Source organism: Rhinatrema bivittatum, chromosome 10, assembly GCF_901001135.1.
Source record: "Rhinatrema bivittatum chromosome 10, aRhiBiv1.1, whole genome shotgun sequence".
In the NCBI taxonomy this organism is placed as follows: Eukaryota; Metazoa; Chordata; class Amphibia; order Gymnophiona; family Rhinatrematidae; genus Rhinatrema; species Rhinatrema bivittatum.
The window spans coordinates 66,953,554-66,966,526 of record NC_042624.1 but is presented as its reverse complement, the minus strand read 5'-3'; the positions used below and the strand labels follow the sequence as shown (position 1 = coordinate 66,966,526).

General features: G+C 41.1%; 1 protein-coding gene across 5 annotated transcripts in view; it reads left to right on the top strand.

Moving 5' to 3' along the window:
• Positions 1 to 12,973, top strand: part of RALGPS2 (Ral GEF with PH domain and SH3 binding motif 2) — a 785,699-nt gene that overhangs the window by 453,523 nt on the left and 319,203 nt on the right. For all 5 annotated transcript variants that reach the window (XM_029618595.1, XM_029618592.1, XM_029618597.1 and 2 more), the window contains one exon: positions 5,243 to 5,380. In XM_029618595.1, coding sequence (XP_029474455.1) covers positions 5,243 to 5,380 — 138 coding nt within the window. The remainder of the gene's footprint in view (positions 1 to 5,242; positions 5,381 to 12,973) is intronic.

Here is a 12,973-nt window from a genome sequence, read left to right as displayed (position 1 = left end):
CACTGTCATTCATTAGGTTTAAACAGCGTTATAGAGTGGTACTCATTATAGCACCAGAAGTGACGTGGGTGCCACATCACTTGTCATAGGGGTTTAAAAATGAAGGCGGGTAATAAGAACCGGAAGAGAAGGTTAAAAAACGCTGAGAACCACCATGTCTGGGAATGAGTGAGTAGCTTGTTTTTGCACGTTTGGACAATATCAGTAAAATGATAATTAATGTTTTAAGACTTGTGTGTTTGTGGCGCAGATTTCGCCCTTGAGGAAGGACGAGAGCGTCCGAAACATTGTACAGTGTTTGGCACGGAGAAGCAATGTGGGGAGTCTACACATTGCTATTTACCATCGGACAAGAAAGTTTCGGGCTGGAGAAATAAATATTCAACAATAACATTGATATTCAGATAAGTGAACGTCATTATACATTAATATTGTTGGCAAGAATGTGAGACTATTTCGTTTTAATACACATGAGCACTTGAGCACTAGCAAAAGAAAAAAATATTATATGGACTGACTGATGATTATAAATAAGGCAGAGTGAATGAAGGTACGTGTTACCACACAATGACGCCTATTATGAAGGTCATATAGTGGATGCGCCGTTAAGTTGGATACAATTGAGTGAGGGGCTGTTTATGAGTTATTACTTGATGGAACACAGCCAGTATGGATGTACCCAAAGTAAGTCTTTCCTCACAAATCTCCTACATTTTTTTGAAGGGGTGAATAAACGTGGGCAAAGGTGAACCAGTAGATGTGCATTTGGATTTTCAGAAGGCATATGATAAAGTCCTGCATGAGAGACTTCTAAGAAAACTAAAAAATCATGGGATAGGAGGTGATGTTCTTTTGTGGATTGCAAGTTGGTTAAAAGACAGGAAACAGAGAGTAGGATTAAATGGTCATAAGAACATAATAAATTGCCATGCTGGGTCAGACCAAGGGTCCATCAATCCCAGCATCCTGTTTCCAACAGAAGCTAAACCAGGCCACAAGAATCTGGCAAGTACCCAACAGCAAGAAATATCCAATGCTACTGATGTAATTCATTTTCACACTGGAAAAAAGTAAACAGTGGAGTGTTTCAGGGATCTGTACTTGGACCAGTGCTTTTTAATATATTTATAAATGGTCTGCAAAGGGGTACAACGAGTGAGGTAATCAAATTTGTGGATGATACAAAATTATGTAGAGTAGTTAAATCTCAAGCAGATTATGATGAATTCCAGGAGGATCTTGCGAGACTGGAAGAATGGGCTTCCAAATGGCAGATGAATTTTAACGAGGACAAGTGCAAAGTGATGCATATAGGGAAAAATAACTTGCTGTAGTTACACAATGTTAGGTTCTATTTTAGGGGTTACCACCAGGAAAGAGATTTAGGTGTCATGTAATGCATTGAAATCGTCGGCCCAATGTGCTGTGGCAGTCAAAAAAGCAAACAATGTTAAGAATTAAGAAGGGAATGGAAAATAAAACGGAGGATATCATAATGCTTCTGTATCACTCCATGGTGAGACCGCACCTTGAATACTGTGTGCAGTTCTGGTTACTACATCTCAAAAAGGATATAGCTACACTGGAGAAAGTGCAGAGAAGGGCAACCAAAATAAGGGGCATGGAACGGCTGCCCTATGAGGAAAGGCTAAAGTAGTTAGGGCTGTTCAGTTTGGAGATGAGACTGAGGAGGGATTATGATAGAAGTCTACAAAATCATGACTTGAACAAGTTAATGTAAATCAGTTACTTACTCTTTCAGATAATAAAGGACCAGGGGGCACTCTATGAAGTTAGCAAGTAACTCATTTAAAACCGAAGAAAATTATTTTTCACTCAGTGCATAGTTAAGAAAATGTGGTTACAGCAGTTAGTGTAACTGGGTTTAAAAAAAGTATGGATAAGTTCCTAGAGGATAAATCCATAAACTGCTATGATGGTAATTAATAAGCAATAGTAGCTTGTGATCTATCTAATATTTGGATATTTGCCAGGTACTTGTGGCTTAGATTGGCCAGTGTTGGAAACAGGATACTGGGCTTGATGGACCCTTGGTCTGACCCAGTATTGTATATCTTATGTTCTTATGTTTGTAAGTCCAGTCTGCCCTGCCTCAGTGCAAAGATTTTGTGTGCAGAGAATGTATGCATGGGTTGGGGAGAGGCTCCACCTCCTCCCATGCTTGCTCACACGCTACCGCTGTGCAGGCCTCTAGCCTCTTCATTTTGTTTATCATATACAGGGTGTGTGCACTTTTTTACTTGGCCAAAGATTCCAAATTGTTTAGCTATGATACTTCCACCGATTCTAGTTCACATTCAAGCATCATTGAAACAATGCAGTCTTTATTTAATATAAGTTCAATCCCAAGGATATCCTACCTTGGGCAAACTGATAAACAGTTCCAAGTCCTTGACTCAGTTTGGTAAAACAAAATTGAAGTGCCAGGCTTTTCTTCTCTTTAAGCAAACTCTCAAGTCTACCCTCCTATGATTAAGAGTTTATCCAAACAAATTCAATATACAGTTCTAGGAATGATATAATAAGATGCTGAGCTGCTTTTCTCTATTGTATTGACCTATTTCTGTTTCCAGCAGTATTTAAAACTGGGTACTCTCTTAGAAAATACCACATCCCATGGTAGCCAACAGTAACTTCTATCAACCATCCGCTTGGTGATGAAACACAGTTAACCTGTTTAAAAGCTGCATTATAGAGAACAGTTCTCCTGTTTAATACATTTAATACAGGCCCTTAATATATTCCATATCCTCCACTTCAGGCTCAGGGAAACTTCTGGCAGTTCAGTTGCCATACTTTCCTCCTCCGGTAGTTTAGTTTCAGCTCCAACTCCTACTTTTTTCATTTTCTATCTCTGTCTTTGCCCAAGGCTAAATCCTCTCTATCTCTGTGTACCTTTTGTGTTACCCTTTATTAAATCCACATGGGAGCTCTCTTTTCCACGCCAAACTCATGTGCTCGCTCTCATGTCGCCTTAGAGCTCATGGGACATGTAATTGAGAGTTTCTGCCATCTTTCTCTCGTCTTTTTTTTTTTATATGACTGCATTTCTTTATACTCAGTTTTTCTGCTTTCTACCTTCCCATCTAAAAAATTGGATGAGGACCCCATCTCCTTATCCCAATATGCATGAATTTTGAAGCACTTTCAACTTCTCTTTGAACACATTTTGGTGAATTTCAGTAGGGTAAATTCCAAGTTCATGGTTAGTCTTCACACGAGGATTCAATCTTTTAGGTCCAATTTAACTAAAGTTACTGTATAAGCAATCACTCCTAATTGCAGCCAAAAAAAAATTTCCTCAGTCAGACAAAATAAAAAATGTACCACCATAAATGTCTAGTTTTCTAAACCAGCGTTGCTTGTTAATGCTTTGAGAAAGTAATTTAGTTTTATATTCTGTTTAGGTTTTCTGCTTGCAGAATTTGCTGGTAGGTTATGAATGTAATACACAAAAAATTAGAGCATATACATCTTCATAATTATCACAAAAAATGCAATGTTTTAATCTCATTAGCTTCCTTACATAGATTCAAATACAATTGTGCAAAAAGCAAATATAAAGATAAATACAACTGTTTATACTCTTTTAATGGGTAGCAGTAAACAAAGTGGAGATCGGTATATAAGAAAGACCTTTATTGAAAATAGCCAGACTCTGGCAGAGTTTCGCTCTTTGGACAAGAGCTGCCTCAGGGGCTATGCATGTATGCAGGTCTAGTGTCACAAAGTTGTGCTTCCACTTTGTCTATAATGTTATTGCTCAAGTAGCGGCAGCACTATTTGACTACATCGCAGGAAAATATCATCTTTCGGTTAACCAGACCTCAGACAAGAACCCAGCCTCCCAATCTTCAGGAAAAGACTTAAGACCTGGCTGTTCAAAAAAGCATTCCCGGACACTGATTAACCCTTGCAGCCTGTTGAACTACCTCCCATTGTAAAAATGTTAATTTAATGTAAATATCTTTATCTAATGTTATCCTCTCCCTTTCTTCTCTACTCCCAGTTCTAGTACCTTGTTATTTGTAACTGCTTCCTCCTCACTAATAGGTTACTCATTTGTTCTTTGTACACCCCTGTTCTATGTAAACCGGCATGATGTGATTGTATCATGAATGCCGGTATATAAAAATTTTAAATAAATAAATAAAATAAGCGTTTCAATCAGCTTGACTGAACAATTATACTCCAGAGATACAAACAAAATAATGTGATCACACTCACCGGTGCTGGATAACACACTTACACAGGCTGTTTCATAACAAAGTAGCTACTTGAGCTATAACATAATAGACTAAACGGGAACACAACTTTGTGACATTAGACCTGCATACATGCATTGCCCCTGAGGCAGCTCTTGTCCAAAGAGCAAAACTCGGCCAGAGTTGGGCTATTTTCAATAAAGGTCTGTCTTTTATACCGATCTCCACTTTGTTTACTGCTACACAGCAATCTTGGATCAGCTTCCAATTTGTTTTCTGGGTCCTACTCTTTTAATGGTACAATTCTTCAATACATGATGGGACTCTTATAACCCAATACCCCACATCCCTACACTATTCACACAAATGTAGGAGAATATTGGTATGAATGTATGTGTTGGAATTAAGGTAAGAATGTTATGTTTTTAATAGTGTGGGGATATGAGTTGTTGGGCTAAAGAGTCCCTTCATGTATTGATGAATTGTACCATTAAGAGAATAAACAGTTGTATTTATCTACATATTTGCTTTTTGCACAATTGTATTTGAATCTATGTAAGGAAGCTAATAAGATTAAAACATTGCATTTTTGTGATAATTATGAAGATTTATATGCTCTCATTTTTTGTGTTTATTGATCTTTGAGCACTGAGGGTATTGTAACATATTACCTGTCATGTTATCAATGTATACAATAGTAGAATCTTGCCTCTGCTGGGAATACTCAACTGTTGTGCTCAGTGATAGAAGTCTGAGACGGAAAAGAAAAGTGACCAGCCAAAGACCAATAATGAAAATGGCTTCTAAAACAAGTGTCCATTATTTTTTGAAATGAAATTGCCACAGTATATCATTAGTGTGGCCCAGAGGACATATGATAGAAAAGGCAAAATAAAGGAAGAATTCCATTCTAGCCTCTTGAAGGGGAAGAAATGAAGAGCGGTTTTACAGTAGAGGTAAAGATCTTACTAAATGTTAATGAAGACTATAAATATTGATTCATTTTGTTTCTTCAGGTATTTATCTCTCAGATCTAACATATATAGACTCAGCTTATCCATCTACTGGCAGCATCCTTGAAAATGAGCAGAGAACAAATTTAATGAACAACATTCTCCGAATCATCTCAGACCTCCAACAGTCCTGTGAATATGGTAAAGTTGACTCTTCCTTTACAAGTTGTGAAACTCTTCTGGATTCCCTTCTATTGACAGGTTTAAAATATACCTGTATAAAGGCAAACAATATATTTGTCTCCAGCCAGGCTTCTTTGCCTGTAGCTTATTAGCTATTACCCTGCAATGCAAGGAGGCGTGCTAAGGGTGACTCCTTTTACTGTGGTAAATTTAAGTCCTGGTCAAAAGCAGGAGTTAAACCCTGCAGGAAAGAGAGCACCACAGTAGATGTGCAGCATGACTGGCAGAGCTGGCAAGTCCTCCCCCTCTCTCTCTCTCTCCCTCCCTCCCTCTCTCGCTTCCCCTCCCAAAAATGCAGAAACCATACCTCTCACCTTAAAAGGGTCTGGGTCCTTCCCTTGCCTCCCTCTCCCTAACTTTGATGAACTTCCACTTCTGGAACCCCCTCCCCCCCTCCCCCTTTCACCCAAGAACCCCAGCCAGAGAAGACCTTTCCACCTTCGGCTAGGCTGTTCCCTTTCTGGTATGTTACAGTGGAAGGACCAATCCCCTTTCACTGACAGCTGACAGTGGAGGAACCAATCAAATAGTGAAAGAGTGAATATATTAAAATTGTGTCGTACATTTAATATTAACTTATTCACTCACTGTCTGTTGATTGGTCCCTCCATCAGTGAAAGGATCAATCAGCTGCCAGAAAGAAAACAGCCCAGCCAGAAGACCTAAGGTCTTCTCCAGCTGGGGTTCCCAGGTAAGGAGGGGATTCCAGAGTTGGGAGTTTAACAAAGTAAAGGAGGAAGGTAAGGACCCCAGACTACTTTAAGATGAGAGGGGGGGGGGGGTTCTGCACTCTTGGGAGAGGAGGAAGACTTGCTAGCTCAGCCATATTACCTTCGCCATAGGCCAATCAGGAGGCAGATTTGTATGCAAATAGACCAGGAGCAAAAAAAAAACAAAAAACACATTTTTTTCAATTTACTATGCTTTTTTTTTCTGGCGTATTGGCATGTCGTTAGCTTCCTGCACCCCATAAGGACCAGAAGTTTTAACACATGCATTAAAACCCGTACTGAAATCTAGCTCCAATTGTAGCACTAGTTTAATTATATCTGCCCCTCTGTGTCTTCCACCCATACCCCCTCCAGTTCCTTTCTCCCAGTACAAATCTCCCTCAATCTCATCCCAACCAGTTTCAGTCCCTACACATCTTTCTTACCATCTTACCAGTTACCATCTATCTTCACCCTCATCCTCTCCAAGTTGGCTCACCCTCCGGTTTGCATCCTCCATCACATTCTGCAGAGGCTTGCTGCCATTGCCACCTCTGAACAGCTGTTCTGTGTTTTTCTGGCACTGCATGGCTGTCAGTGAATTTATGCCATATGATTTGTTTCATGTGATGCCAGCCCTGTTCTCACAGTCTCTTTACCTTTATTAAAATTTCTTAATTGCCTAAGAACCAAGCATCAGGCAATATTCAAACAAATTAAAACATTCATAATTAAAACAAAATCATTAAAACATGCAAAATTAAAAATGCATACATCTTCAAAAATATCTTTACAAATATACCAGCTTGACATTTTCAAGAAAAACTTTAGGTATTATATATTCTATTTATGTATTTATCTGATTTTCTATTCCACTTTTCCACACTTCAAAGCAGACTACATTCAGGTAGTGTAGGACTGTAGGTCTTTCCCTATCCCCAGAGGGCATTAATAGTATACTTGCTTGAATAGAAAAGTCTTGAGCATAGACTTAAATGTTTTAAACAGTCCAGTTGTTTAATTCTTCAGGTAAAGAGTTCCAGAATGTTGGGGCGGTGACAGAAAAAGCACAGTCCCGAGTCACTGACGAACGTGCCTGATGAGTTGATGGTATATCAAGAAGAGCTCTCTATTGTGATTTCAAGGCACCAGTAGGGCAATAAAGCTGGACGAGTTCATTAGCCCATGGGGATTTATCAGAGCTAATTAGCTTGAATGGCAGCATAATTGTTTTATACTGAATATGTTGTACAACCAGATGCCATTGTAGATTATGCAGCACAGGCATAATATGGTCTCTGTGGTTTTTACCAGCAATAAGTTGGACAGCTGCATTCTGCAAAAGTTGAATGGGTCTTAAAGCTAGTTGGAAGGTCCAAGTAAACAATATTGCAGTAGTCAGAGGTAGTCTAGAGCAGTGGTTCTCAACCTTTTTTCTGTCGGGACACACCTGACGGATGGTTCTCATATGCGTGACACACTGACCCATGATCGTCACGGGGCTAGATGTAAAATTACAGTTTGCATCCACGGGAACCGCCCTGACCCACAATAATGGATGTAAAGCAAAATTATGACATTCCCCATACAACTCACCCTACAAAAAAGATATTCTGGTTCTAGTGTCATCACAGTAACAGCAACTCAAACTCCTTCTACTTCCAGGCTCAATAGCCCTACTTATGAAAAGACAGCAGTTTACCACCATGCATGTCCTCTTGAGAAAACACAACAAATAAGACTGATACAAACGCTTACATGCTAGTAAAATATCTCATCTTGGTAACACACACAGAACCAACCTAACATACTCCCAGGATCTGTCGTAATGCACATAAACTAATCCGCACACAGTTACACCTGTATTATGGAATACACTCAAACAGGAGCAACCCTATCTATGAAAAGGCAACACTACAAATATTAAATCAGGCCCTAAAAACCAATACACCTCTTATTAGGAAAACAGAACTAGCAAGCAGCTATAGATCCCCACACAGAAATAATTGTAAAACTATACTAATAAGCAGAATAAATGTTTCACAACAACTATGAACAGAATAACATCCAACAATTAAAAACTCATAAAAACTATTAAAAATTCTCCAAACACCAATAAAATATTTCAAAAAAAGCAGACACATCACATAATATTAAATAATTAAAATGGCAGTCAATCAAGAAAAATAAACTTAAAAAGCCACCTTTACTTACCCCCTCCAGCAGCTCTCCTACTCCTCTTCCATGCAGGCCATAGCACACAGCAGAAGCAGCAGTAGAGGCTAAGCTCTATACTCATGGTCCTCTTCCTTAGTCCCATGTCTCTCACACACACACCATACTAGTCATGCCCCCGTGACCAGTTTCTGTCTCTCACACACACCAATCATCTCCCAAACAGTCTTTGACACACACACCAGTCACCTTCCTGAACAGTTTCTCTCATGCCATACACACACACAGGCTTCCCACTCCTGTGTTCTACTTACATATACGGGCTTATCATTCTCATAATCACTTTCTCTGTCTCACACACATACACACACACACTCACCAGTCTCTCACTCCCATGCTTGTTCTCTCCACATGCACAGGCTTCTCATTCCCATAATCACTTTCTTTCTCTCACAGACACACACAAACACACACCAGTCACGTGATCTCTTTCATGCATACACACACACAGGCTTCCCACTCCCATGTTCTCTTTCAGATATACAGGCTTCTCACTCCCATGCTCACTCTTCACATGCACAGGCTTCTCATTCCCATAATCACTTTCTTTCTCTCTGTTACATACACACACACACACCAATCACCTGATCTCTCTCATGCATACACACACACACAGGCTTCCCATTTCCATGTTCTATCTTACATATACAGGCTTCTCCCTCCCATGCTGTGTCTCACACACACCCAGGTTTCTCACTCCCATGCTCACTCTCTTCACATGCACAGGCTTCTCATTCCCATAATCACTTTCTCTCTGTTACACACACACCCCCGTCTCTCTCTCATTTCCATGCTCGCTCTCCATGTACACAGGCTTCTCATTCCCTGAATCACATTCTTTCTCTCTTATTGACACACACACCAGTCTCTTTCTCTCACACACACACAGTCACCTTACCAACCAGTCTCTCGCTCATGCATGCACACACACACAGGCTTCCCTCTCCCATGCGCTCTCTCACATAATCAGGCTTCTCACTCCCATGCTTTTTCACACACACCCCCACAACACCAGGCTTCTTACTCCCATGCTTTCTCACATACCCAGATTTCTCACTTCCATGCTTTTTCTCTCACACACACACACACACATCAGTCACATCCCTGACTGTCTCACACTCTCACATACACATCAGTCATCTCCTTGAGCAGTCACTTTCATTGTCTCTCACATATACACATACATCAGCTCTCTGACCAGTTTCTCTCAATCACACACATGCTCTCAATCAAATACATTCTCTCACTTACACACAAGCTGGCTGGCTGCTTCTCTCTCTTTCTCTCATTCACTTCCTCCCCCCCCCCCCCGAGCACAAATGGTAGCTGCAGCAGCCTCCTCCTCCAGCCCCCGCAGGCCAAGAAAGAAGAATCCCATCGGCCGCGGGAGGCTCATGCTGCTGCCTGTTTTCCGACTGCTTCAATTGCTCGGGGGCCGATGCTGCTGCTGCTGCCGCTGCTACTTTTCCACGCGGCATGGGCCGGCTCTTTCTCCTTCCTGCGCACCGCGTATCACTTCCTGTTCTGGGTCGGGGAAGGGGGGGGGGCGCGGGGAAAAAAAAAGTCAGCCACGGTTACCAGAGCTGCTTCTAGCGCCGCTGCCGTTCCCGCTGGGCTTGAACGTTGTGATAGCCCGGCGGCAGCGGCAGCAGGCAAGAAAGAGCAGCGGGAGAGACCGGGAGCACGCGACACACCAGCCAGTGCTTGGCGACACACTAGTGTGTCGCGACACACCGGTTGAGAATCGCTGGTCTAGAGGCCTGAACAATTGTGTGAAAATCTATGTTTAGCATATGCATTAAGCCAGACAAAGCCTTAATTTAAGGAAGCAGGATTGAATTAGTTTTAATGTAGCAATGAAAAGATACATGAGAATCAACCCAGACAACTACATTTTTTATACTCTAATGAAGAGGAAAAAACTACCATTGATTAATGAGGTATAAATTATTTTAACAGGGCATTTTTGTATTAAAACCAAATCAGTCTTTACCATATTTAAGCGTAAGTTTGTTTTGAAAAAAAACTTTGGTGCCTAGACAGATAAATTTGGAACAAATCAGTTGTCATCAACCAAGATGATTGAATGCAGATTAAAAATTGTATATCATCCATGTATATCTTATAGGCCTCGCAAAGGCCTGATAAGAGTTTGCAGAGTGGGGCCATATAAATATTGAAAAGGGAAGCAGATAATACAGATCCTTGTGGTACACCCATGTTCAAGGTAAACCATTTAGAACATCTTTTCCAATATGAAATTGCTAAGTATATTCAGACAGAAAAGATGAAAACCAATCTAATATCATACCTGACAGAACACATTCCTTAAGTCTGTATAATGAGATATTATGATCCACAGTATCAGATGATTGTGTACACCTTTTTGTTTGGATTTCATAATTTTATAAAAATGGTTTATAAATGAAAATGAAATGAAACTCACTGAGTACGGTACTGGAAGAAAATAGAACAGTTGCTCAAATTTGGCACAAGCAGCAAGCTTCCACAGAAGGCTTGGGGTGGGGGAAGACAGTCTGTATTGGGGAAGAGAAACAGAGTGTGCACTTGGGGGTCAATGGAAAGTGCCACTGGCTTCTGGGCCATATAATGAAGAATCTGATTTACAGGATATCATGCCATATGTAAGTTAGTTTTTGTTTCTCAGTCAATAAGCAGGCATGAATTAGTCATTATACATGGGATGATGTCATGGATAGCACCAACATGGATCCAGTTCTCAATTGGGAAAGGAAGAAGATTCTACAGTGATACCGTCAGATCACCTTCCATACCTGCCACAACATATTTTTCTGGAGAATCCCTGCCTTTCCAAATTTTTGGATGAACTGGTAAAAATGCTATCCATCAATGTCAAGAAGGAAAAGGACCTGTGACTGGATGTCTTTGGGCGTATTCAGTTTATTTTATTTATTTATTTATTTGACTGCCAGTGGATTCAGAGGCTATCCCAATTTACAGGCTCCTTAAATATTTCCAGATAAGGAAGTGGTGGACACCAAGATTGTGCTTGCTGGTGGCCTGGAAACTGGAGCTAAAATAAAGGTCCAAACTTCCCCAGTTTTAGGGTTGTCCACTCAGTAATGGTGGAACCAGAATTGAAACATACTATGCACACTCGTGGCCACTCCAACACACCACCTAGGAAGGACCCAAAGGTATTGGATGCATTTAGGGGAAATAAGATCTTTCAGGGTTCCATGGTCATTGTGGCTCACCAGCTATACGTGGTGTACTCTCTGCACAAATGCTTGCAGAAGCTAAAACCTCTGACAGATTCAACAGACCCGGAGCAAGCAAACCCACTAAGCAGTGGAGGACATGAAGGAATGTGAGAAATGCATCATCCATTCCACTTCTGAAAACTTTGATACTGTGGGCAAGACTTTGGTTTCCTCTATAGAAGCCCTGCAGCTTTCATGTGTTTGCAAGCAAGTGGCCTACAAGAAGGCATGCATGTTAGTCTAGAAAATGTGTCCTGTACAGGGGACAAAGTTCAAGTGATAGTGACTCTAATTAAAAAATGTCAATCCAATTGCTGACAGCTGTGGTGGGGAGCCAGCCAGTCTCATACCAATGCCAGTTTTTTCCCCGCAATCATCCATTTTATGCGAGGTGCCCGTTTCAGTGTTTTCAGTGTTGGCAAGCTTTAACTACTCTTCATCAGCAGCAGCTGTCCTTCCAGGAATGTCAGAGGAATTTGCTGAAGGCTCAGCAGCAGATGCAGCCTTAGCCTGGGACCAGTTTTTGACAACTTGGTCTGCCTCCAGTAGGGGGGATCGGGGGAAGGGCTCAGACCACCTTTTCAGAATGGCTTCATATCACCTTGGACTGGTGGGTCCTGGAAATTGTGGAATATGGTTACCAATTATTTTTCTCGCTCCACTGACCCAAAGGATTTCATTCTTCAGCTCCGACCTTTCTCAATCCATGCAGTTGCAACCGGAAGTGGAGTCACTGCTTCAGCAGATGGCCCACCTCAAACGTATATAGCCAAGGAATTATATTCCTGATCTGCAAGAACTTGAGGATGTTAAGATCTAACCCAGAGTTATAGATATTGAACAAGTTATTGGCTTGGGAGAGATGATTCTCCTTTTTATTAAACCAAAGGATTAAATCTGTACTCTAGATCTGAAGAACAATTATGCCCACATCCCCATTCACTCCATCCTTCAGAAGTTCTCAGTTTGAAGGACACATACTGTCGATACAAATGCTTCCTTTTGGTCTCTCTCTATCCCTGAGGGTGTTCACAAAATACCTTGCAGTGATGGTAGTATAGCGTCATCGACAGGGAGCCTGCATGTTCCTGTATTTGGACAATTGGCTGCAGATGGGTCTATCCCCCATCAAGTATTCTGGAGTCCCTCATGAAGACTCCTTCAGTCCCTGGAGTTCCTGGTCAACTTTGCCAAGTCAAATCTAGTTCTCTCAAGAATTCAGTTTGTAAGAGTCTGGATAGACTCGCTTCAAAAGAGCCACTGTGCTATTTGACCTGGTAAAGTCTCTCCTTCAACAGGAATGAACAAAGGCAAGGTTTATCCTGATCCTCGTCAGACACATGGCTGCTGTCGTGCATATG